This window comes from Ascaphus truei, chromosome 2 (assembly GCF_040206685.1).
Source record: "Ascaphus truei isolate aAscTru1 chromosome 2, aAscTru1.hap1, whole genome shotgun sequence".
NCBI lineage: Eukaryota > Metazoa > Chordata > Amphibia > Anura > Ascaphidae > Ascaphus > Ascaphus truei.
In genome coordinates, this window is record NC_134484.1 from 327,833,034 (window position 1) to 327,860,881 (window position 27,848).

Genomic DNA, 27,848 nt, shown 5'->3' on the forward strand with positions numbered 1-27,848 from the left:
GAGGTAACATCTACAACTCACACTCACTACATGTGGGCCAATGAGAAGAGCCTTGCATTCACATATGGACATTTGGCTAATGAGCAAAGCACAACATGTGGTTTCCCAGCCAAAATAATACAGGTAATAGCCCTGAGAGCCTCCCTGTTTAAGCCTCAGAGGAAAAAAAAAATCTGAAAATTAACACTTTACCTTCTATCCTAACTTTAGGGAGGACAGAAAAACACTAACTTGGAGGAGAAGAAGGAAATTTTATATAGCCACTATTCCAAATCTAGCCTTCTGTCCTACCTAGTGGGAGGAGCTAGTACCCACAGGTATGTGCTGCCATGGGATGCAGAATAAATTAATTTCACAGAATTAAATAAAAGTAATTATTTTAATAACCAGTGTACCCAAATGAAAGTGCCTGTTCTCTGTTTTGTTAAACATAAATACTTTCATGTTTATGCAGTATACAGCCACTTGAAGATCAATGTTTGCCTTTCAACACCACATAATAGCCCACACAACATTTCAAGTTTTGCACCTTGGCTCTGGACAGCTAACTTTTTTTTTACTGTCAAATACATTGATGCCATGATTTCTTCAAGATTTGAATATAATTTAGTCAATAAAATGTTGTTTATCTGCTTCAAACTGAACTCTGGGAGTGACCATAGGTAAAAATACCATGGATTAATAGGTAAAATTTTCTTTCTTAATACCCCATGCTATTAATTAGTATGTACTGTACTATATATACAGTACTACACTTGATTTTATAATATTATTAGACATTTCTGAAACATACCATTGATCTTTACTATACTGGAATCAAAATAACTACTAAAACCTGAACAAATGTGGCATTAATATCTAATCTTTTCATTAAATCTATTTTTTTCTACAAGAAACAAATTCCATTAGAAAAACAGACGTGTATTAACTGTACTGAGAAGACAGTTTTTATGCCAGAGTCAGGTACAGGTTGCGGTACAGCCAACTATCGTGTGCAGACAGTGGCACATGCTCAGCTTTTGACACCTAATTAATACAAAGTCAATGACAAGAGCAGCAGATAACTAAGACAACAAATGACAAATGTTCAGCTACCACACGATGTTTTTACACATTCCAGAAATGGATCTGAAATATATTACCAAGAATAGGTTCCAGTTCTTATAATTCTGTTTTCCAGAAAGCAAAAGGATCTTTTAATTCCTATTTATAAAATAAATTAAAAAAAGGAAAGGAATGTCACTGTGCTCCACTCAATAATACATGGGCATACCACCAAAAGACCTCACAGCTTGTAGATAACAGTATGGACTGAGCCAATAGTGCTTAATGTTACTCTGCATCCTATTGTCTTTATAAGAAACAAAATATTTGTTTTAGCAGCCATATTGATCCTGTGAAGAATGAGATTATATAAAAAGGATACTTTTTGGAGCAAAATAAATGGTACCCAAAGGAAACATGTTTTGTTATCCATGAGTTCTTGATAGTTGAAGCAGTGACCTATATATGTTTTTATAACTCATGTACAAAAAAATAAGGTGTCATTTTCTTGTTGGACCAATAAAAAATAGACGCTACGTCTTACATAATCTTCCACAAGGGATTTTTGGGGAACCCTACAATCCATGTATAAACATTACCTCAGGTCCTGTGATGTGCATAAGTCCAGACATAGCACATGCGACAGCATCATAACCCGCTCTCTGAAACAATGGGCCTGTCTGTCCATATCCTTTGAAAGAAAGAAATAAGGGTGAAACCAACCAAGATAACATACTTCTTTTTCTCATTCGACAAAAAGCTATGTAGAAAGAACGCCTTCTATTTCACACACATAACCAGGGCTTTTATTGTGCCGGTACTTTCTGGTACTCAGTACTGGCACCTATGTTTCCCCTGCTGCAGGTCTTTTCCCTGCTAGCTGAGGGGCGGCAAAATCACTGCACACAGCCAATCGCTCCCAATGCCTGTTTCCCCGCCCATCACATAGCTAAACTCTACAGAGCAGCTCCAAACAGACTAGATCAGGGGTGGGCAACCTATTTTTCAATGTAGCCACAGGTGTGGCGAATTAGAAGTGAAAATAGCCACACAATGTAAAAATTGAGGTATTATGTTGCGCATGCGAAAATTTTAAACACACACTGTTTGAACAAGTTTATACATTCTTAAGGCCGTTCTATAGTGTGTGCGCCGTGCGAACGCGCGTGCACGTGACGCATGCTTTTTGTGTGTATGCTGTGAGCGAGTGAGGTACTGTGTGTGTGTGTGTGTTATAAATACGTTTGAAATAAATAAAGAAATGCTTTAATAAATTATTTATTAACATTGTACGTACATACACACACACACACACACACACACACATTTCAGTGGTGGTAGTGGCGTAAAATCTTTATTTTCTTCATCTTCTGCCATGTTGGTCGGTTCCACGCTCCCTGCCGTGCACGGCACCATTATAGAAAGACTGACTAACCTCAGCCAACTATAACTGCCACACGCGCGCACGGCACAGCAAGCGTACGCTCTCAGACCGCAACCCCTCATCCTCTCACACCCCCTTACACCACCACCACTACCCCCCTCATCATCTCCTCACCCCCTCATCATCACCATCTCATTTAACCCCCCCTCATCACCATCTCATTTAACCCCCCCTCATCACCATCTCATTTAACCCCCTCATCACCATCTCATTTAACCCCTCCTCATCATCTCCCCCAGCACCCTTGATCTCCCTCAGCACCCTTGATCTCCCCCATCATCAAGCACCCCCTCTCCCCACCCGAGGTGGGATTCAAAAATTTTAGTAACAGATTATCTCCCACCAGGGGGGGAGGGGGAAGGGAGACGGGGGAGATGTTTTGTGTTTATGTATTATATTTATGTTTTTTTTAAATGTTTTTATTCAGTTGAACAGGACTGCATGTGGGGGCGGGGGGCCCCCCTCACATCTCACCCAACCCCCTTCACATCTCACCCAGCCCCCCTCACATCTCACCCAGCCCCCCTCACATCTCACCCAGCCCCCCTCACATCTCACCCAGCCCCCCTCACATCTCACCCAGCCCCCCTCACATCTCACCCAGCCCCCTCACATCTCTCCCAGCCCCCTCACATCTCTCCCAGCCCCCTCACATCTCACCCGCCCCCCTCACATCTCACCCAGCCCCCCTCACATCTCACCCAGCCCCCCCTCACATCTCTCCCAGCCCCCCCTCACATCTCTCCCAGCCCCCCTCACATCTCACCCAGCCCCCCTCACATCTCACCCAGCCCCCCTCACATCTCTCCCAGCCCCCTCACATCTTTCCCAGTCCTCCAATCCATGCCTACCTTGTCCGGTAGTAGAATCTCTTGAGTCAGAGCAGGAGCAGCACGGGGAGAGGAGCGATGAGGTAGCAGCAGACAGGAAGTTCCGGGTCAGACTGCTAGATGGCACACCTCCCCTGCAGTCCTGCTCTGACTCTCACTCAAGTAATTATGTTACCGGCTAATACTTTCAGCCCGGTGCCGCACACCATCTCCAGCGCCGCCTACCATCTTCCACCGCAGCATATCATCTCCCCCTGCCGCCTGTTAAGAAAGTTAGAAATCCCCCCTCCCCCCCACAGGGAGTCCCGGCGGCCCTGTTTGCCACAGTTTCACTGCCAATTCGCCACAAGTGGAGAATGGCGACAGGGTTGCCCACCCTGGGACTAGAGCAATCCTATTCCCCTCCCAGGTATCATTCTTAGAGGGGGGAAGTGTGTGTGTGTGTGTGTTCTCTCTGGGAACACCCCTTTCCCCCACTACCTCCTTTTTCTGCTCCCCCTCTGCGAAAAGCTTTCAATAATGTTTAAGTATAAAGAGGTATCAGTACCGTGTTAGCCGAGCTTCAATAATCAAAAAATAAATAGATGATACCGTTCTGTGGCTAACGAAATGCTTTTATTTGTGCGAGCTTTCGAGATACACTGATCGCCGGAAGAAGAGATCAGTGTATCTCGAAAGCTCGCACAAATAAAAGCATTTCGTTAGCCACAGAACGGTATCATCTATTTATTTTTTTATTTTATATATATATATATATATATATATATATATATATATCATTATTTATTTATTTTTTAAGTTGAAACAGAAATGGTACAAAGGTGATAGATTTTTTATTTTAATACGCATAGCTTTTACAGTTATTAGCAGTAATCTTCCCCATTAGTAATGGAGATTATAAAGAAGAAGCTATTGGCAGAATAATACGCATCCCTTTATTTTCTGAGGCAGGTAATGGCTTTAGCAATCGAAAGAGGCAGTAGACAACAGAAAAGTTTAGTCTTATGTGTCAAGCAACAGGTTTCTACAATAAGTGACTTGTATGTGTGTTAGTTATTGTGGGAAGTGGGTTATGTGTATTGGGGAGGGGGTTGTTATGTGTATTGGGGGAGTTGTGTGGGTATGCAAGGTTATTATGTGAATTGGGCGGGTATAGTGTGTATTGGGGGAGGGGGGTTATGGAGTGTAGGGGGAGAGGTGGGGGTGGGAAAGAGTGAGGGGTGGAGAGAAACAGGTGGGGGGAAAGGGAGGTGGGGGCATGAGAGAAGAGGGGGGTGTCTCACAAGACTCAGTGGACACTCTAGTTGTGAGAAAACTGTCTGTGACCCTGAGAACTGGACCCTCCTTTTTTTTTTTTTTACAAGAAAAGCACTGCACATTACATAAATTTTAAATATTAGCATATACAGATGTGGCACGCATAATTACCCACTAATTAGGGTGACCATATTTGTTACGCATGGGCAGTCTGCGCATTCGCGAAAGTCAAGCACAAAGCGCACAAGCGAGAAGAGCGCTTGCCGGACGCACATCTGTAATTCAAAACGGCATTCGTCTGTTTTTAGAAACGAAAGTAATAGAGCAGATTTTAAAGTAGGCCCTTTAGATGCCATTATATACAGATAATTATTTAAATAAAATTCAAATCATATATTATTGTACATTATAGGATAAAGCTGTTAAATTCTGGGCATTATTGAAATTCCTGCTCTCTGATTGGATAATGCCTGGAATTTTAACCAATCAGTAATGGCCCAGAATTTTTGGCACCCTGCCAAGTTTTTCAGCCAATCAGCTTTCAGTTCTCATTCACAAAGAGTGAGATCAGCTCTTAGACAGGGGAGGTGATTGGACAGGAGGCAGCAGCAAGGCACTGACTCCTCCCCCACCCTGCCTGCAGAGAGCTCCGCACAGGAGAGTGAGTGGAAAGGTTTGTGTGTTTTGTGTGTGTAAAGGGGGCCAGCAGTGTTTTATTGGTGTGTGTGTGTGTCTGTCTTCTGTGGGTGTGTGTTTTGTGGGTGTAGAGGGGGCAGCAGATTCTGTTTTGTTGGTGTTTGTCTGGTGTGTGTGTGTGTGTGTGTTTTGTGGGTGCAGTGTGGGGGGGCTGCAGTGTGTGTGTCTTCAGTGTGTGTTTTGTAGGTGTAGAGGAGGGGTTGCAGTGTGTTCTGTGGGTGGAGGAGGGGTAGGGTGACCATTCGTCCCGTTTTTGCCGGGACAGTCCCGTTTTTTCTGCCCTGTCCCGGTTTTAGCTCTGTCCCGGTTTTGTCCCGGTTATTGTCCCTGGTCCCGGTATTGCGGGGCAGCGGCGGTGAGTAGAATGTAGCGGCCGGTAAGTATTTTCTATGTGTGTGCGTGAATGCTGCCGGGGGGACTGAATGAAGGAGAATGCCGGGGGCGGGACTTAGAATGCCGGTCCGCAGGGGATTGGTCGCAGGCAGGTCAGAGGAAGCCGGGGGCGGGGCTTCTGCTTTGTGCAGAGCACACATGAGTGTGTCTGTCTTCCCGCTCTCGGCTCCTCTGTGCGCGGTGAGTGTCCCCCTTCTGTCCCGGGTCCCAGGTCCCAGTCAGGGGGGGGGGAGGTGGTAACGGGAGTGTGCCTGCCTTTGTACCACCTTGTACCTTTGCCCCCCGGCGCTCGCACCTTTGCCCCCCGGCGCTCCCACCTTTGCCCCCCGGCGCACCCACCTTTGCCCCCCGGCGCTCCCACCTTTTCCCCCCGGCGCTCCCACCTTTGCCCCCCGGCGCTCACAGCTTTGTCTCCCGGCGCTCACAGCTTTGCCCCCCGGCGCACACTTCCCCCCGTCCCCTTGGTGTGGGAGATGGGCTCGGGGGCGGGCAGTGGTTGCTGCGTGGTCGTGGGCGGTGCAGGGGCTGGCGGGCGGTGCAGGGGGAGGCGGGGTGTATCTGTGTGTGTGTATAAGTGTGTGTATCAGTGTGGGTGTGTGTGTATCAGTGGGTGTGTAGCAGTGTGTGTGTGTATCAGTGGGTGTGTGTGTGTGTATCAGTGGGTGTGTGTGTGTATCAGTGTGTGTGTGTGTATCAGTGTGTGTGTATCAGTGGGTGGGTGGGTGTATCAGTGGGTGTGTGTATGTATCAATGGGTGTGTGTGTGTGTGTGTGTGTGTGTGTGTGTGTGTGTGTGTGTGTGTGTGTGTGTGTGTGTGTGTGTATCAGTGGGTGTATCAGTGGGTGTATCAGTGTGTGTGTGTGTGTGTGTGTGTATCAGTGGGTGGGTGTATCAGTGTGTGTGTGTGTGTGTGTGTGTGTGTGTGTGTGTGTGTGTGTGTGTGTGTGTGTGTGTGTGTGTGTGTGTGTGTGTGTGTGTGTGTGTGTGTGTGTGTATCTGTGTGTGCGTGTGTGGGGGGGGGGGTGTATCAGTGTGTGTGTGTGTGTGTGTGTGTGTGTGTGTGTCTCTCTCACTCCCTGTCTCCCTCTCTCTCTCCTCCCTGTCTCCCTCTCTCTCCCTCCCTCTCTCCCTTCCTCTCCCTCTCTCTCCCTTCCTCTCTCCCTTCCTCTCCCTCTCTCCCTCCCTCTCTCTCCCTCTCCCTCCATCTCTCTCTCTCTCTCTCTCTCCCTCACTCTCTCTCCCTCACTCTCTCCCTCCCTCCCCCTCCTTCTCTCTATCCCCCTCTCTCCCTCCCCCTCAACCTCCCTCCCCCTCCCTCTCTCTCCCTCCCTCCCCCACCCTCCCCCCTCCCCCACCCTGTCTCCCTCCCTCACCCTGTCTCCCTCCCTCCTTCACCCTGTCTCCCTCCCTCCATCTCCCTCCCTCCGTCTCCCTCCCTGTCTCCCTCCCTGTCTCCCTCCCTGTCTCCCTCACCCTCTGTCTTATCTTAACTGCCGTATACCTACACCGAAGTAACCTACCCTGCTTTCTTCCAGATCTGACTCAAGTTTCACGCGGGAGACATCGGAAAACAGGTAGGGAACACCTCCCCTCCAGTATAGTACCTTGAAGGACTGCAGATCAGGTAAGATCCCAGGCGGGATTGCTGCCTCAGAAATTGTGAAGAGGGGGCGTCCTGACACTGGTTAAGGGGCAAAAAAAAAATGTGTCCCGGTTTTTCATTTTCAAAATCTGGTCACCATAAGGAGGGGTGCAGAGTGTTTTGTTGGTATGTGTGTGTCTGCAGTGTGTGGGTTTACAAGGGGTTGCAGTGGGTGTAGGGAGAGGACTGCTGGTGTGTTTTTGTGGATGTAGAGGTGGCAGAGTCTGTTTTTTTGGTTTGTGTGTGTCTCTGCAGTGTGTGGGTTTTGTGGGTGCATAGGGGGGCTAAAGTGTGTGTTTTGGGGGTGGAGGAGGATTGCAGAGTAGTGTGTGTGTGGGGGGGGGATCTGCATTGTGTGGGTTTACAGTGGGCTGCAGTGGGTGTAGAGGGGGGCTGCAGTGGGTGTAGAGGGGGTTGCAGTGGGTGTAGAGGGGGCAGCAGCCTGTTTTGTTAGTGTGTGTGTGTGTGTCTGCAGTGTGTTGTGTGTGTGTTTTGTGGGTGTAGAGGGGGGATGCAGTGTGGGTGTGTGGGTGTGTGGGTGGGTGTAGAGGGTGGAGGAGGGCTGGAGTGTGTGTTTGTGTGTGTGTGTCTGCAGTTTTGTGGGTTTACAGGGGGCTGCAGTTTGTGTGTTCGTGGGTGTAGAGGGAGGGCTGTAATGTGTTTTGTGGGTGTAGAGGAGGGGGGCTTCAGAGTGTGTAGGGGGGATGGCAGAATGCTTGTGCATATAGAGGGGGTTGCAGAGTGTGTGTGTGTGTGTGTGTGTGTGTGTGTGTGTGTGTGTGTGTGTGTGTGTGTGTGTGTGTGTGTGTGTGTGTGTGTGTGTGTGTGTGTGTGTGTGTGTGTGTGTGTGTGTGTGTGTGTGTGTGTGTGTGTGTGTGTGTGTGTGTGTAAATAGAGGGGGCTGTGTGTATGTACAATTTCCTTTGAATAAACTTGCAGTAAAAGCATAAGAATGCAGACAATGCTGATAAAAATCAATATGACTACAAAGTGGATCTTTTTTTCTGAAAAATAAAAATAAGCCTACATTTAGCCTATAATAGTAATAATCCCCCAGAACAGGGCATTACTGGTCAATAATGCCCTGGCTGGGTTAAAGACCCTCGGCTTCGCTTCGGGCCTTCAACTCTTCCAGCCAGGGCATTATTGGCCAGTATTGCCCTGTTCTGAGGGAATTATTACTTAAGTATACATTACCACTTCAATAAATGCAGTTTGATTTCACATTATTTTTCATAATAGTCTAGCGAGCTGTTTTTCAGCTGAAATCTCCATTCCCCTGCAACCTCAACAATAACATCTGATTTATCGTAATCAATTAAATACTGTAGATTTGCAGTTTGTATACTATACCAGATTCACTTAATATAGAAACGTAATAAACTAAGAAGGTGTGAGGCCTGCACAGAAACCTACAGCAGTAATAAAAAAAAATACTGTATGTGCTATTTAAAAATATAAAAATGATTATGTAAATGTAATACATGTATAATTACCATCATGATATTCTGATAGTTAGTCATACCCACCTATAATAATTCCTAATACACTCAATATTTTGAGGCGATTACTAATAAACCCACACTGAAACTATGTTTAAGTATGGGTTTTCTTTCTTTGATTGACGACTCACGCTGTCCTTCGGTATACAAGCAATTTAAATGTTAACACAACCGCCTGCATTGAATGAGGCAGATATGGATGACATGTAGATGACAAATTCTGAAGGAGTAGCACATGCTTCGTGATGCTAACATTAGTGGGGAAAAAATTAAATAAATCTGTAATTATTCCAAAAAGCAACAGTTGTTAATAAATCTTGCCAAGTCATGCCTAGAGCGGATTGTAAATAAATATCTAGCCTCATAATAGCATGCAAGATCTGATCAAGTAAAATATGCACGGTGAAAGGAAACCCACACACATTCTACAAAGTAGCCATATTGTATATATAAAGAAAGCTGATATCTTGCTCTGCTTAAGGTATTATCTTTATTTTCTGGCATTTATCTCCATTGTTACAGTAGCAGTGCTAACCACACATCCACTTGCAGATAAATCCTGACTTAGTAGCATTTTGAATAGCCAACTGAACCACAGCACTTACAAAGGCTAGGAGTAGCAGCTAGCACATACTAGTATTTTGACCAAAGGTATACTGCACCACAACCCCAATTACTGATAGGAGGTACTTGCAGTAGAAGACCCCTGCTAGTAGTTGGGTCAAGGGCGTTTGTGGGACTTTTACAGCCTAGCTACATGTTCCCTGAGGTAGATAACACAGACTTGCATGCCACATATCAGATGGCCATCTCTATAAGGCCTATCCAAAAGTAGCTCTGTTTCATTCTTCACATATTTCTGAAATACCACATTCAAGGAACTGTATGTCAGCGTACTTTTGGTGATAAATAAATGCATTTTGATCCTGTGATAAAAATATACTGTTGCAAAAAGATTTGGGGACCTCGACCGCATTCTCAGGGGCCTTTTATTAAATTAAAGTGCAAGAAAATCAGTGCAAAACTCACCTAAAAAAAAGATACAAATCCTGAATTTTCTTTGCATTCAATAAGAATTATCGACGAAAAAATATTGATACTAAAAAAAACTCATTTGCATACAGTTGATGTGCCAAAATGGTCTGTTTGACGTGATGGGGAAGATTTTCTAAGACGCCTTCCAGTTATTCCAATGTGTGGAAGTTGTGTTGCATTTTTGCTCCAATAGATGCTCCATCCGCGAACGACAAGCACAAACCGTGCATAGGTGAAGAGCGCTTGCCGACCCATCTAATAGATGCTAGAGGAGAAACACTCCTTGCTCAGCTTTAATAGATAGATGAGGACATGTAATCCAAAAATTGTTAAATGGTGCAAAACAGGAATATACGTACTAAAATTGCAAAAGAAGAAAGCACTGTGTGCTGCTCTCAATTAACTAAATGAATCATGACTAGTAGTACTAGGTAAACATTTGCTTTTATTAAATATTACTATAAAATAAATGTCCGACTAAAAAATTCAGTGAATAATAGCGATGAACACATATAGATACAATATATAAAAACATATATAGACAAGTTAAAAGTGCGATTATTATCAGGATCAGTTCAATTTATGTCTTTCCACCCCCCCACCCCCCCATCCCCCTCTCTTCCTCATAGCAGCATAATGGTTTGATGCATCGCCAGGTATATTATTTTCTACACACATTTTCTAAACAAGTACCTCTCTTTGTCCAAGATTTTATATTAATTTGCCTTGGTAAACAGATCAGAACAAATTGATGCAGAGAGAGATATTTTCATGTGGCTTCTTTGTGTCAATGTATGTGTAACCCCACTCCTAAAGGGTTACTAGCGATACTTGTGTATGCCGGTCCCCACCCTGGTTGCTAAGGCGATCCATATGTCATAAAGTGGTACAGTATTTAAGTTGGAGGGACTGTTCTAGAAGATTAGCTTCCCGGAGGCCCAGAAGAGAGGAGCCTTGGGGAGTGTAGATAAGTAATGTTAGTAAAGTAATAGCATAGACCAGGTCCCCCCTGTTTATTATGTTGTAAATAGGGACAGTACCCCATAAGAAAGGATTTCCTATAGACAGAATGGAGTCCTGTACAGTTTAGTAAAAGGAATATGACACGTCATAGAGGGCCTCTGGAAAGAGGGCTCTCGGGTGCCTGCTAATCAGCTCTAACTGCGGATCAGCGTTAATGTTCCTCAACAGTCTATGTGGACGTGGCAGTTCTCAAATACAGACCGCAAGGTACTGGGTCGAGCAATAGGAGACCCATCAGGATTTCCCACAGGGGCCTTAAATGGTTCCAGAGAGGCAAAGGGCTCTGAGTCCCACAACTACCTAAGCAACTAAGTCAGAATACCTCCAATCGAGTGTTAAGAGTGGGCACAGATGGAAAAAAAAGTATTTGTGTATGTCTTTGAATTAAAACAATGTACATGTCAAGATATATATGCGCGGTCCCTTTGTTTGAGGACATGAATATATGACAGTTATATAAAAGTTCCTGGCGCCCATTCTTATAATACCTTGCTACCTCATCACCCAGCCGCCTGAATATCAGCACCCTGAGTCAAGGTAACTCATGTGGAGTAGCCATATACATATCACACCGATGTAACTTCTCTAGGAAGCCGGGCAGAGAGGGTTACATACAGTTAGGTCCGGAAATAATTGGACAATGACACAATTTTCATAATTTTGAGATCCAACCGAGATCCTATAGAAGTGCAGACTTTCAGCTTTAATTCAAGGGGTTGAACAAAAATATCGTATGAAACATTTAGGAATTGCAACCATTTTCATACACAGTCCCCTTATTTCAGGGGCTCAAATGTAATTGGACAAATTAATGCAATCATAAATAAAATGTTCATTTTTAATACTTTGTCGAGAATCCTTTGCAGGCAATGACTGCTTGAAGTCTGGAACGCATGGACATCACCAAACGCTGGGTTTCCTCCTTTGTGATGCTTTGCCAGGCCATTACTACAGCTGTCTTCAGTCGTTGTTTGTTCGTGGGTCTTTCTGCCATAAGTTTTGTCTTCAGCAAGTGAAATGCATGCTCGATCGGGTTGAGATCACGTGATTGACTCGGCCATTGCAGAATATTTCACTTCTTTGCCTTAAAAAACTCCTGGGTTGCTTTCGCAGTATGTTTTGGGTCATTGTCCATTTGTAAAGTGAAGCGCCGTCTAATCAACATCGATGAATTTGGCTGAATCTGAGCAGACAATATATCCCTATACACTCCAGAATTCATCCGGCTGCTTCTGTCTTCTGTCACATCATCAATAAACACTAGTGACCCAGTGCCATTGTAAGCCATGCATGACCATGCCATCACACTGTCTCCACCGTGTTTTACAGATGATGTGGTATGCTTCGGATCATGAGCCGTCCCAAGCCTTCTCCATACTTTTTTCTTCCCAACATTTTGGTACAGGTTGATCTTAGTTTCATCTGTTCAAAGAATGCTGTTCCAGAATTGGGCTGGCTTTTTTAGACATTGTTTGGCAAAGTCTAATCTGGCCTTTCTATTCTTGAGGATTATGAATGGTTTGCACCTTGTGGTGAATGCTCTGTATTTGCTCTCGTGAAGTCTTCTCTTTATGGTAGACTTGGATAATGATATGCCTACCTCCTGGAGAGTGTTCTTCACTTGGCTGGATGTTGTGAAGGGGTTTTTCTTTACCATGGAAAGGATCCTACGATCATCCACCACTTTTGTCTTCTGTGGACATCCAGGCCTTTTTGTGTTGCAGAGCTCACCAGTGCGTTCTTTTTTTCTCAGAATGTACCAAACTGTTGATTTGGTCACTCGTAAGGTTCCTGCTATCTCTCTGATGGATTTTCTTTTTTTGTGCAGCCTAAGGATGCCCTGTTTCACTTGCATTGAGAGCTCCTTTGACCGCATGTTGTGGGTTCACAGCAACAGCTTCCAAATGCGAATGCCACACCTGGAATCAACTTCAGACCTTTTACCTGCTTAATTGATGATGAAATAACGAAGGAATAGCCCACGCCTGTCCATGAAACAGCTTTTGAGTAAATTGTCCAATTACTTTTGGTCCCTTAAAAAAGAGGCGGCTACATATTAAAGAGATGTAATTCCTAAACCCTTTCTCCAATTTGGATGTGAATACCCTCAAATTAAAGCTGATAGACTGCACTTTAGGCGCATATTCATTATTTAACTGTAACTTGAATTTATTTTGGTACACAGCCGAAATAACAAAACTTGTATCAGTGTCCAATTATTTCCAGACCTAACAGTTTAACTAAACTAAATGGTGGGCACGTTCAGTGGTGTTTTGGTTCTAAAAAAATTTAATGTTTTGGTTTTGTAAAAAAAAAAAAAAAAAGTATAGAGATTTTATTAAAGAGTGTTAACAGGTGAATAGTTTTTGTTAGATAATTCTGAAAATAGAGGTAATTGCAGGGAAGCTCCAAGAAACTAAGTGCACTGCTAGTTTTTTTAGTCAACATTTTGTAGGGTAACATAGTCAGGTTAGGATGTTCCCAGATCTAGTGGTACAAAAGACTAACCCAATCTTTAACTTGTTGGAGTGTGAGCAACTCTTGGGGCACTGCTCTTCCTCCCAGAAAAATGTCAGTCCCTACTTTAACCTCCATTTTGAAGAGCATTTGAAATAATATGTACATTTATAATGGTCAATTCTTAATCTTTGAATTATTATATTTCTTTAATATTTTAAAAGAATTTCCTTTATGTTTATCAAAGGATTGACACTGTTTCTCATGGTGCTACTTGGTAACATAAACTAGACTATAAAATTATTAAATTACATAATACTATGTTTCTTTGTGGAAGTCTTAATCTAACTTTTTTGTACACTCATGGTTCTTTTTTTACTAAATTCCTTCAAAAATACGTATTTTTAACAATATTAAGAGATAAACATCGCCAAGATGTTGATGCGTGGTTATTTTCACAAACACAGGAATCCCCAGGCAAATGTACTCTAAAGATAGATGTAAACTGCTCAAATTAAATGCTCCTCATGCGTAAGTGCTATCGTGCGTAAGTGCTATCGTGCGTAAGTGCTATCGTGCGTAAGTACAACATTGTTGTATGTTCATAACTCTGCATATACAACTCATTTGAACATACTGATATGTTCATATGTGTTGAAGTAATATAGAGTGTGGATTATATTTTTAACACCTCAACCACTCATGAAACATTGGCAACAACTCGTGCTAAAAACAGCATATCTTTTATCAAACCCAATACAAAAAAAAACTAAAGAAATGGGAAATTTTTGTTCTTTAAAAAAACCTGGTAATTTGTGTCTCTGTCGTGCCTCTTAAATATACCACCTTCATTATGAGCATGTATAGTTTTACAACAAGTTATTTAGCAGGTATTAATCATTTCTGGAATTGCCTTCTTCAAATACCTTCATACATTGTAAGGATGTATAACATCTGCACTATATATTTTTGGAAAGTCGTTTGTCTGTTTGCTATGCATTTGGATACCTCTTAAGATATTGTAACCAAATTTTGCAATAGTGTTGTATGTATTTGGGGGGAATTAGTGTTGCATGTACTTGGGGGGGGGGGTGTTGTATGTATTGTGGGGGGATTGTGGGGGGGGAATTGTATGTGTGTGGCCAGGGTGGAAGGAGGGGGGAATAGAGGAGGGGGGATTGAGTGAGAGGGGCGTAATTGAGTGATGGAGGCAGGGAGAGAGTGAGAGGGGCGTAATTGAGTGATGGAGGCAGGGAGAGAGTGAGAGGGGCGTAATTGAGTGATGGAGGCAGGGAGAGAGTGAGAGGGGGGTAATTGAGTGATGGAGGCAGGGAGAGAGTGAGAGGGGCGTAATTGAGTGATGGAGGCAGGGAGAGAGTGAGAGGGGCGTAATTGAGTGATGGAGGCAGGGAGAGAGTGAGAGGGGGTAATTGAGTGATGGAGGCAGGGAGAGAGTGAGAGGGGGGTAATTGAGTGATGGAGGCAGGGAGAGAGTGAGAGGGGCGTAATTGAGTGATGGAGGCAGGGAGAGAGTGAGAGGGGCGTAATTGAGTGATGGAGGCAGGGAGAGAGTGAGAGGGGGGTAATTGAGTGATGGAGGCAGGGAGAGAGTGAGAGGGGGGTAATTGAGCGATAGTGGATGGGGGGCGAGTGTTAGAGGAGAAAGGGGTGTAAGAGAGGGAGTGAGGAAGAGACAGGGGTGAGGGGGGGAGACTGAGTGAGGAACAGTGGGGGTAAAAGTGAGACAGGGGACCACCGACATAGGGGGGCGTGGGGTGGGCCCGGTCGTAACTCTAGTCCTGGGCCCTGGGAAATCTGTCGCCAGCCCAGGGCATAGGAAGTTATTTTAAGGAATATGCCTATTTCGGAAATTATGGCCCTTAATGCTTTGAAAATTTAGCTATTACATAAAAGCAGCATTATTTGCTATTTAAACTCAACTAAATTTTAATACTGAATCTAAAATCTACTGCCACAAGAGTTTCATAATGTTTAATTAATCTAAATGTAATGATCATTTACATAACATTTACTATAGACCCAGTACAAATGTTTTTTTTCTAGAGATAGGAATATTGTACTAGAGACCATATTTGCTAAGCGGTGCTTTACAGTTTTTCACACATTACCAGGAGATTACTTACAGTAGAAGCTTTGTCCAATACACTAATAGGGGCTTATTCACTAAACTTCGATAAGTGACTTAACGCGTGTTAAGTGCACTTTACAAGCGATTTTGCATGTGCAGCTTATTCACAAAGCTACGATAACATGGCAAAATCGCTTGTAAACAGCTTTTTAACGAGTGTTAGCCCTTTTGCTCTGACAAGCCGTGCGGTAGCTCCAAAAATGTCGAAACTCGCATTTTTGGCCAGTAACTGCTATTCACAATGCCCCGATATGCAATTCCCAGGTTGAAACTCGCTATTTTTTATCTTCACCTAAAGGGTGGCGAGATCAGAATCGCGATTTGTTTCTTTTATTTTTTACTACATTGGATTGAAGCCAGGGGTCTCCGGAGTTGACCCCGCATTCATTTCATCTCCGGAGACCCCCCTGCTTCAATCCAATGTACAAAAAAATAAAATTAAACAGCGCGGTCGCCAGTAAGAGCTGTGCAGGGAGATGCAGCTTCTTTCTGCGCTGCTCTTGCAGACGGCTGGAGCGAAATTGAACATTAAGTTAATTTCACTCATAAAGCAAATACAAATGAGTGCAGTATGGCACCGTAACAAACGGTAAAAAAAAAATGGGATTTAATTTAGTGAATACACAAATGTCATACCGCACGGTAGGAACACGCCAACACATTCGATGTTGCAATGAACTTACCAAAGTTTAATGAATAGGCCCCGTAAACTGCTGAACTGAATGGGTCAGATGTAGTCTGATGGAATAGCACCGCGTAGTATATATGGGTCTATGCCTCTATTACTCAACAATGATTAGTAAAATATTATGTATCAGCAGTCATAGGCAACAAATGTGTCTGCTGCCAAATACCTTATTAATACAAGGCACTTTTAGGGGACAAAAAACTGCATAGGGAAAATATAAACATGTCATACAGTCTAAAGCAAGAAAGAACAGCCTTTTTCTCCCAGCACACCCCACACATATTGTCTTCAAAACCTCACTCTATTTATTCTTGAGTCATGACAAATTCATGGGTACCATCTTCTAAGAATCAAAATCAAAATATGACTTACAGATTCAGCTACAATACACCAATAGAAAAGACCAACGCCTCAGGTCCCCACCTGCCCTTCTCACGGTTCTAATGGCGACATACACCATGTCGCTATTTATAAGTGCGATAGCAGACGTCACAATTGGTCCGGGAACACATATATATGTTCCACCTGTATAACCAAAACTCTCACGATATCCATCACCACACAACAGTATAGGGGAATGAGAGATGTAGAACGCACGTGTGTGCCCACCACCAATGACATCACGCTGCTAGGCAACAATCATGTGTTTAAATGCCATAAATGACATCAAGTAACTTAGCAACAACAATAATTTATACATCAATCAATATAAAAACATCATTATGCACTAGTTCTCAGTGGAAAAACAGAGTAATAAATTCACACCAAAACAAAGTAGGAAATCAAGTCCTTCATACTATATTTAAGATATTATTAAAGACTCTTATAACATGTTCATTTTCTCTAGTCTTATTACTTAACTTTATTTAACAAAATATTCACACCTCATATTACCAATCATTTTCTTTAGATTTATAAGGCCCCATGGTATCTATTACGGATCACTTGCCCAATATAATACAATACCACCCACTTTCATTAGACGAAGGCTATACCAACCACAACCAGAGTGGCTGGTTGTGGGTCTGTGAGCACCTGATATTAGAACTATTTGTATACATATTATTTTGGAAGACAAGTATTGCTGCGCTGTTCTGTTTTTCTCTCTCTGCATTATACTACATTATATAAAGCAAGGAAAGTTGACTGTCCACAAGATATACGGGTAAATTCTATATAGTCTGAAGTGGCCGTTCGGACTATATTGAGTTTACCCCATAATATACGATGTATAATCACCTAGACCACGGCTGTTCAACATGCAGCCCTTGGGCAAAGGCGGCCTTGGAGTGGCCATTGGGCTGTCTGCCCCAGATAATTTCAGGCAGCCATGTGCAATTTTTCACAATTAAACTCACTTGTAAGACTAAGTGATATAAATATATTGTATGTAGTGCAGATGTTATAAATGTTTGCAAAATGTTGAAGTATAAGAATTTTTATATATGTAACATAACATTTTGGCCCTGTGACTCGTCATTTTTGACAATCCAGCCCTTTTGGAAAACTAATCCAGAGTCAGACCTAGACTAAATTACAGCATAAAAAAAGATCGCTCAAAATTGTTACATCATCAAAATACTGTACAGCCCTGGCTACAAAGGTATCAATGTTCTACAAAACATACCAAAAATACAGCTATTATAGGCTGAAACAACTGAGATTTTGAAAACTCCATAATTTCATCTTTGAAGAACAGTCATGTTGGTCGTCTAAGGCAGGGGTGTGCAAACTACTGATGCTGCGTCCGCCCTGCATCCACTACCCCGGTGCTCGCGCCCCCCTTACCTGCCCGTCTGCGTCAGCGGGGTCATGTGACGTGATGGCACGTGGCACGTTGCGTTGGCACCGGGCGTCCACGTGGGGTCATGTGGGGTCATGTGACGTCATGTGACCCCGCGGCATGATTTGACGCCGCGTTGACATGTCAACGCGTCATCTGAAGCCGGCTGAACCTCGGTAAGTTCAGTTGCAGAGGCCTCACGCGATCCCCCGGCATTTAATTTAATTTAAATGCCTTGGGGAAGAGAGCGGGGCCTCTACAACCGCCCGTGCTCCCCCAAGAAAATCCTGCGACCCCCAGTTTGCGAATACCTGCTCTAAAGGGTATCACAACATACCAAAAAGTCTAAACAATGGCTGGCAGAAACACAACCCCGGCTAACAATTAACATATAAAGACCCACTCATTGCCACTACTATAAACTGCAACGTGAAGTACACATAGTATTCGAATATATACAAGGTAGGATCTTTGGAACTGAATGGTTAAATATCCTCTTGTAATATTTAAAATTGCTGTCTAATGGGAACATACATATAACATCGGAAGCACATATTTATTTAATCTTTTGCTACTCACCAGCACCAGTCACCAGCACCATCTACTGAAGCTTGTGGGTAATGCATTGTGTGTATAATGTAAGAGTAGTGCTGGATCCTCAAGACTCAATGGACCATATTTTTTTAAACTATAAGTGACCGTACGAAGATGTCGTCACTTCGTTCCTACACGTCTTCAGGCAAGGCATTCTCTCAGCTGCCGGGCCGACCAGCTGTTTGTTGGTTCCGCTCGCGTGTAGCAGAGCGCATGTGCATGCACAGCTGCTACAGAGACATTGTACTCACGATCAGCTGGGAACAAACAGGGCTGTGAGGCTGATACAAAGTTAGGCTGCGCTTATAGTGCCGGCGACGCAACGGCGACGGTGACATCACACTGCGGTTGCTGGAAAAATCAAATTAACTTGACGTCCAGCGATCATGACCATTTGACAACACATTTGTTTTGCCATGACATTGAGTCGCCAGCACTATAAGCACGGCCTTACTTTGCACGCCGGTCTGTGAGCTCGGCGCGGCTCTGCGGCTAGGACGTTCTAGCAGCAGATTAGCTGATTCCGCTGTGTTCTGTGTGGCTTCCACGGTGCTGCGAGCAGTTAGTCCAGGGACTTGGTGTATGGGTCCACACAGAATAACATCATTGGACTCTCAGCTCTCACTTGGACCTAGTGGAACCCACTTTTATTTTCTTTAATGTAAGTTCATGTATTTGTTGTGTGCTTTTATATTACACATATTAGTATTCACTTCTGGTCTTCTGTTTTTGTCATTTTGAAAATTCCCTTGGAATCTGGGAAGTGGATACTTTTGAAACAATTTTTCATCATCAATTGAACACCTTATCTGACAGTCAGCGTGATTAGCACATATATATGGAGGGAGGAGGCGTGCACCAGCTGGGACAGTCCCATGTTCGACGACTGCGGGTGCCTGGCTGGCAGGCGCTGGAAGTTGCGTCTGGCTGCTGGGCCCCCTCAAACTCAAAGAGTTTGTCTTATTTCTGATGGAATAGGCCGGTAAAGGGTTAAGTTTAGATGCTTACGGTTACTGTAATAATTTTGCGTTTTAAACAGCTTAGTTCCTCTTTTTTCAGTGACTGCCTTAGTGAAGTTTCATTTCTTAGGAAATGCTTACTGGCACTAAGATAGTTAAAGTTCTATTGAATATGTTGTTAGTTTTGGTAGGGGAAGCAGCCCTCACTCCCCATGTTCCCTGAGATAGGGGTATAAAAGCTTTGTCCTGAGAATAGGAACGTTGAACCTCATCCCGCTAACGGTGAAGATGTTTGTGTACAGGAGATAAGCAATCGCACAGATAAGCAACTCTAATTAAAAGGCATCTGAGGAGAGAGGTAAACCATGTGTGGTATCTTGAATGCTGTAAACTTCATATGAAATCCGAAGCTAAGTATTTCAATAAACACTATTTGACTAACAATTGGTGTGGGTGTCTATGTGTAATCGCTGGTGATATTGACAATCCGAGCAAGCATTGTTCCTCCTACATCCCTATGACATACTGTACTTCTATCATGAAGTATAAATGACACGAAACTTACTCAAGATAGTCCCAATTAGGATGGCCCACAAAATTAAAGGGACACTCCTGCTTAGGACGAAAGTGAGTAAATAACACAGGCATGTTTAATAGTATATTACAATCATTCTTTAAACTGTGAACAAGTTATTTAAAGGGCTTTTACAATGTCTGTGTGATGTCTTTTGGTGATAAGACCATTTTCCAGTCAAACAGATAAACATAAGTAGCTGATATGCTTCAATCCAGTTTCCCGACAAAAGTGATACACATACATTTTTCACAAGATGCCAATTAAACAGATTATCTTTAAAAAAAAAATCTTTGACCATCTTCTATAAATTGCCTCTTTATGTTGCGTGCTATTCTAGCATCTTCCCTTCTACCTCATTTTTTAATAGGAAAAAAAATAGAAAATAATAAAAGAAAAAAAAGAATAGAAGAAAAGCAGAAGGCAGACTAGAAAGTGGGCATGTGCACATTTTGGTCAAAAAACAAGCAACCCACTTTACCCAACGCCCCCCCTCCCCGCCCCTTCCAACTGGTAAGAAAATTGTGCACAAACATAATAATTAATGATTCACAACAGATTCCATGCAGAAATGGGAAACACTCTCCTGGAACAGGCTGTACCTTCAATGGATAACAGTGGAACCCATTCAGGATCCTAAAATATTTTGCCAAGCATTCCAGGCCATACTAGCACAGAGGAGGCCAAGCCATGTGAAGCCCAGTCATGGAAGCCTGCAAGCTTATGGGGTGTATAACACCCAAAACTTAATTACAAGTCTAACTGTATTATGACAAATGAGTCATAATTATAAAGATCATAACAAATCAGAGGCACTCCAGGAGTGAGGGAGCGGAAATGCAACTGCTTCTAAAGAAAAACATTGAGATTTACTGTATTATTAATTGATTTCTCTATTATATATGTAGCCCTCTTTTCCCCCCGTGTCTAGGGTGACTACAAGGGTGACTATGGGTGGTGCGCTTTACCTGATACGCTCACAGGAGGCCTGATCCTCCGCTGCAGGGAGCGTGGTGTGTATCTGATTAGTTCCGGTGACAGCGCCTCCACCTGTGAAGGAACCTAGGACTGCTGGATACCCCTTTCACAGGACCCAGGACCAAATACAATAAATACACCCACTTGTATAGGATAACAGGTTTACTGAATGCATATACAGTAATACTATAACGGAAAAACATATATTAGGTAGGCCTCGCACGACCGTAACCACACAGTGTCCCAACCACCATGTCCTCCCCCTGGTGAGGTTTTCCCCCCAACATACTGAGGTGCCCTGGGCACCTAACCCCCCGGTGTCCACAGGAGCCACAACCCACCCCTAAGTGTGCGGTAGCGCTACCCATAGGAAGTGTGTGTTATAGTTGGTGCACTTGATGATCTTGGTATCTGCCGTGTGCTCGGCACCCGGTACCACCAGCTGATGAAAGGGGCCTGTCTGGTCCCACGCCGTCAGCGATGGCGTCCGCCTCTATGTGGGGTGGACTCTGGTTGGAGGGTCCCACCGTGAAGAGAGTCTCTTATCGTGCGGTGGTGGTCTGGTCCCAGACCAAAGGCTGCAAGTACTGCCCGGTGTCGCTGTGTCCCTGACACTACAGGCTCTAATTGGGGCAGGGTCCCTATCTAAGGGGGCCTATCCCTGAAGCAGCTACAATCTGTTTGTGTCTCAGGGCCTACCTTGGGCCTAAGGGGGCAAGCTAGGCCTAGTCCAGGGAGCTGTGACACTACATCTCTGTTTCTGCACCCACATCCGACTGGCGTGGCTCTCCAAGCACGCCAAATGTATCTTCTTTGGTGCAGGGGAATGCTGCAGCCCTATTGGCTCTTGTGCCTCAGATGTTCTGCAGCCCCAGTGACTGCTGGGGTATGTAGTCCCGCTGAGCCCTCAGCCTGTAATGGCCACTGCCCCTCACCACACTGTGCATGCGTCCTCCTCTTTAACATGGCTGCCGCACCTCTGGGTTCTGCGCATGCGCGAATGGTCCATTGTGCATGCGGGGTATATTCAATATGACGTTGCCCTACGAAGGGAGCCACCGCGGACCTCCGGCAACCCGCTCGCCATCCTGACTGCCCGCAACGCTTCTGCAGCCTCCCCCTGCCTAGCCGCACTCTCCCCAGCCATATCGGGAGGTAAGGGGGCCAATGGGGACCTGGCCACATATAATAACTGGCGTGCCAGGACTAGTCCTGTAACTTTATCAAGTGTAGAAAGGAGAATAAACTCCCAAGAACCGATGCTCTAAAATATGCAGGTGAGAACTGTAGATAGCGGTAAATAAAGTCTAAATCCTGCTACTGATCAGGCCAAAATAACCATAGAAGCGTTAAGAAAGCTACAATGTATGTGCAATGGACTTAACATCAGGACGGGGGCAAGAATGTGGTAGGGAGATGCAGGCGTACCGGTGTAGCCCACTATGTAGAGTGCCCCACGGCAACCAAACCACTTACTCCGCCACTACCCTCGCTGAATCCTGGCGTCCTAAACACAATCAGATAGCAAATGAAGGCGTAGTACTCACGATCTTGACATGTCGGTAACGCCGATCAAACGCTGTATCCAGAGGCTTGTGATCAGTGTGCAGTGTCGGCGTGCTCCAGCCCGGGATCCAAGTAGTAGAAAAAAATGCTGAAATGGCGGTTCACAGCCGTCTGTTGGGATAAGATCAAAAACCAAGCGCAATTAGCAAAAAAAAGTAGATTTAATGTGCACTAGAAATCTTCAAACATGCCACAAAGTCGCTCTGACGTGTTTCGTCCTGGCAGTAGGACTTTGTCACTTTTTAAAGGAGAAATTTGTGCTTGAAATAAATAATGTATTAGTTTTTTGACAAAGTCCTACGTGCCAGGACGAAACGCGTCAAAGCGACTTTGTGTCATGTTTGAAGATTTCTAGTGCACATTAAAATTCACTTTTTTGGCTAATTGCGCTTGGTTTTTGATCTTATCCCAACGGACGGCTGTGAACCGCCATTTCAGCATTTTTTTCTGTAATTTTATCAATGCTGAAGGTGCGGCATTTGCAGTCATAGGCTGAAGGAGTGGCTCAGGCAGTAAAGGCGCTGACTATGACAAGGAAAAACACTGAGTTTGCAGCAGGGGAGTCTCGTTCAAATGCTGAAGTCAGCCCCGGTGTCAGCTCGTTGAGCAAGTCACTTTATCTCACTGTGCCTCAGGCACCAAAAAAAAAAGAAAAGATAGTAAGCTCTACAAGGCAGGGACTCATGTCTACTAAACTCTATGTACAGTGCAACATACACTGTCAGCGCTATACAAGAAAAAACAATGATTATTATGGAACCTGATTTAGCAGCGAACAGAAGCAGTCTGCCCTATCAGCCACTGGAAAACAAGTATTTCCCCCTGATGTATCTGGTGTCAGGGCCTACAACGTATCATGTACATCATAAGGGCAGTGGAAAGATTAATGTGGTTTTCAATTTTTCTTAGTTGTACATGTCACGGGAGACCAGGACAATTACACCAGGGATCAATACACTAGACAGAACTGCAGAGTTGAACAAAAGTGAATTTATTGGAAAAAGTTTCCACAAAGTTCCAGTACATAAAACACACACACACACACAAACTCACGTAACTGGGGGAACAAGCGTTAATCTGTTTTCTTATTAAAAACTATACAATTTAGAAGTACAAATCTTTGAAACCAGATAATTGTGCTGGTAAACTGTATTAATCTGTGGTCAGACTCTCATCGTGCAAATGCCACCGATGAGATTACCTTAAATTAAAGTAAATTAACATTTCCATAATTGCATTCAGACTTTTCAATTATAATTTCACTTGTCTATTTGGTTAAGTTAGCAAGTAAGAAAGATTGTTTTTTTGTCATCAAACACAAGGACATCCCCACGGTGAAATCCTTCTTACTTCGGGAACCTGGAAACAAGGGAGTGACCCCCTGGAAGACCACAGACATTTGTCAGGATCACAAGACATTAAACAAACAGTGTTGAGGGCTTGCTGCCCTATTGTCAGGACTTAGCTATTTAGGGCTACTTCATTGTCTGCATCTCTTAGGGTGAGTCCCCAGTCAGCACTGTAGTACGCGCGCGCGGCGGGGGGGGAGGGGGGGCGTGCACAGCGCTGCACCGCGATCTGCGGTCTGGGGGACAGAGGGAGCGTTTGCGACGGGAGGGGGCGTGGCGGTGGGTTTTCAGGGGCATGGCCATGACCTCACGCGGATGGTTCGCCCTCATTGGCTGAACCGCCGACGGGGGCGTGGCCACGTCTCCGTCACAAACTATGAGTTTAAATTTCGCTGCCTGCCTGAAAACCTGTCGCGCACCGCTGGGGAAAGGTGCGCGACAGGGTACTAACTGGGACCGGCCTGACAGGGGGGGCGGAGCTTGAACGCACACGAGGCGTGCGCTGTAGTAGGGACTGGGGCCGCCCCCTTAGAAGACAGCTGTGCTAACCTGCTCCCATGACCTCCTATGGTCTTTAATATGGCACCTACCTGAGTGGTGGGATTCAGAAATTTTAGCAACCGGTTCTCTCTCACCTTACTGCCCAAACACAGACCCAAACCCGGGGCACTGGAACCTAACCTGGTCCAAGCTCAGAGAACCTAAACCAAACCGGGGAACCCGCACCAACCCCGGGGGGGAACCTGGAAACCACATAAAATGTGAAGAAAATTCAGGCTACTTCGCCCTCTAACCCTGCTCCCCCTGGTTACAGGACTCGGCGGTTTAACAGAGCCGCACTCACCATTCTTTCCGCGACTCTTCGGGTTACTACGGGCAACTACGTCACAAAGCCACTAGGAACGGGTGACGTGCCCAGGCAGCCTCAGCGAGTTTGCGCAACTGGACTGTGCAGCGTTCCATCCCCTGACGCTGCGCCGGTGCTTAACAGGCGCAGGGGGAGATATATGCGGCGGTGGAAGATGGTAGGCAGCGCAGGAGAAAAGTACCGGGCTGAAAGTATTTGCTGGTAACATAATCACTTGAGTGAGAGTCAGAGCAGGACTGCAGGGGAGGTGCGCCATCTAGCAGTCTGACCCAGAACTTCCTGTTTGCTGCTGCTATAGAGCGCTCCTCTCCTCCTGCTCTGATTCAAGAGATTCTACTACCGGCTAATTCTTTCAGGCGGGGGAGCCCTCCCCGTGCCTGTGTCCACCCAGGTAGGCATGGGAGGGAGGACTGGGGGTCAGGGAGAGACGTGAGGGGGTCAGAGAGAGATTTGAGGGGGGCTGGGTGAGGTGTGAGTGGGGCTGCGAGAGATGTGAGGGGGCTGGGAGAGATGTCAGGGGGCCTGGTGAGATGTGAGGGGTCTGGGAGAGATGTAAAGGGGCTGGGAGAGATGTCAGGGGGCTGGGTGAGATGTGAGGGGGGCTGGGATAGATATCAGGGGGCTGGGAGAGATGTCAGGGGGCTGGGAGAGATGTCAGGGATCTGGGAGAGATGTGAGGGGGGCTGGGAGAGATGTGAGGGGGGCTGGGAGAGACGTGAGGGGGGCTCTGGTCTCTCTCCCCCTCCTCCCCCCCCCCCCCCACATCCAGTCCTGTTCAACGGAATAAAACATTTAAAAAAAACATAAATATAAAACAAACACAAAACATCTCCCCCGTCTGTCTCTCACTACCCCCCCCCCCCCCCCGGCTCTCTCTCTCTCTACCCCCACACACACACCCGTCTCCCTTACCCCTCCCCCCTGGTGAGAACCTGTTGCTAAAAATGTTGAATCCTACCACTGCTCTCACCCCCCCTTCACTCTCTTACATCCCCTCCCTTCATCCTCTCTCACCCCCCATCCTCTCTCATCCCCCTCCCTGTCATTCTCACCCCCACAGGACAGCCAGACACACACACACAAAACAAATACACACAGGACAGAGGCAGGACACAGACAGGACAGAGGCAGGACACACAGGACACAAGCAGGCATGATACAGGAAGGACACACAGGACACAGACAGGCAGAAAACACACAGGACACAGGCAGACAGGACACAGACAGGCAGGAGACACATAGGACATCGGCAGGCAGGACACAGACAGGCAGGACACACAGGCAGGCAGGACACAGCCTCACTTCTCTCTGCTCCATGCTTTTCCTCCGCTCTTTGGCCCCACCCCCAGGCTCCTGCCACCTACTCTTGATTGGCTTCTGCTGTGTAATGCAGCCAATTAGGATGGATCAGGCTGCCCAGCCCCCTAGCAGCAGCAGCCCTGCTCTCTCCCTTCTCGGAGGAAATCCCGCGATTCTAGAGACTAAATCCCGGACACCTGGCAACCATATGAGGGACAGAATTAAGCACCGGTTCGGCGAACTTGGGAAAATCTAGGTACAGGTTCGCACGAACCGGTGCAAACCGGCTGAAACCCACCACTGACCTAACTCTTCCCTTGGGTTTTCTCAACAATCTTGCTAGCTGGACCCTGTTTTTCAAGCCCTGCTGTTCCTGTCCTGACTTCAGATCCACTCTGCTGTTGCCACCTGCCCAGTCTACAGCTTTCCCCCGGCTATTGTTCCTGTCCGGTCCAGGGATCTCCCCAACTGTTCCTGCATTGTCTACGAATTACCCCTGCTGTTCCCATCTTGATTTCAGATCCACTCTGCGGTTTTTCTCCTGTCCTGTCTCCCATTCTACCGACCCCTCCCTGTGCCCTCAACTACTCATTGTCATGCATCTACCTACCATCCCCCCCCATATTAACTGGACTTCAGACTCTCCTCATGGATTTCCCCCTTCAAACATGATAGGTATCCCATTTTATGTTGAAAAAGAGACTACTGAGTCTCCTCCAGAGCTCAAACCACTAATACCAAACCTATACACATCTGGTAATCCATAAACCTTCAATGATTAAATAAATGTCCAATTAGTCAAGAGTGATGTGGACCTGCCAAATGATAATTCAATGTATTCTTGATGGTGATCAAAGATAGCACTGTGTCCCTAAATTACAAGTGAACGGCAGTCTCTTTGATAAAGCGCTGCAAGAGCGCGAAACGTGTAAGAGGGATACTTCACCTTCTCCTGTCCATCATATGAATAAACCTCATTTTTAATAGCAGCTTCACTGTTTGGTCCCTGCTTTCGTTTGCTGTGCTCTTCCGGTTCCTTATCCACGTGGATCAACAGGGATTGTTTTTTGTATCCCATTTTATGTTGTTTATATATTTAAAGCTGCGCTTCACTAAATAATTTTGGGGTAATACAGTGGCTTTTAACCTTAAAAGCAGCAATCCGGATGGCTCATTTTTCTTTTGTAACCCCTCCACTCCATTTCTTTGCATGTTAGAAACCATGGGGTCTTGAAGTTGAACTAAGCTATTTCCAGCTTGAGGGACTCCCCGGTTCCCAAGACACTTACAGGTAAATGTACCAGCATTTCAGTCTCCTCCAGGGGAAACAAAATGATACAGAATAAAAAAGACACAGGCCAATTTTAGTGCTCCAGAGAGTAGTATGACGCTTCATCCAAAAAAAAACATAAATACAACATATAGTATTAGAGAAGAACGCAGAATTCCTTCTGTTGTGGCTGTGGGTTATCTAAAGTAATGTCCATAGGTACGTAAAGGACCTTTGTGGTCTAGTGGGTGAGTATGGGTTCACAGCTAAAAGCCTACTGAGGTCAGGGGAAACGAGCACAAGAAGCCGCCAACGCCACAGCGACTTCGGAGGTCTCATCGCCAGCCTCAGCTAACCGGCGTTGACAACATACATAAACCCTATGGTAAGATTCTTCTTATATTCATGTACTAGCTGATATACCCGGTGTTGCCCGGCATTGAATTTT

General features: G+C 45.1%; 1 protein-coding gene across 5 annotated transcripts in view; it reads right to left on the bottom strand.

Annotated features, from left to right (window-relative positions):
- Window positions 1-27,848, bottom strand: part of SUGCT (succinyl-CoA:glutarate-CoA transferase) — a 1,155,962-nt gene that overhangs the window by 1,054,724 nt on the left and 73,390 nt on the right. For all 5 annotated transcript variants that reach the window (XR_012799210.1, XR_012799211.1, XM_075586600.1 and 2 more), the window contains exon 7: window positions 1,644-1,735. Coding sequence is in view for 3 of the 5 variants with exons in the window: in XM_075586600.1 (XP_075442715.1) it covers window positions 1,644-1,735 (92 nt within the window). In the remaining 2 variants the exon portion in view is untranslated. The remainder of the gene's footprint in view (window positions 1-1,643; window positions 1,736-27,848) is intronic.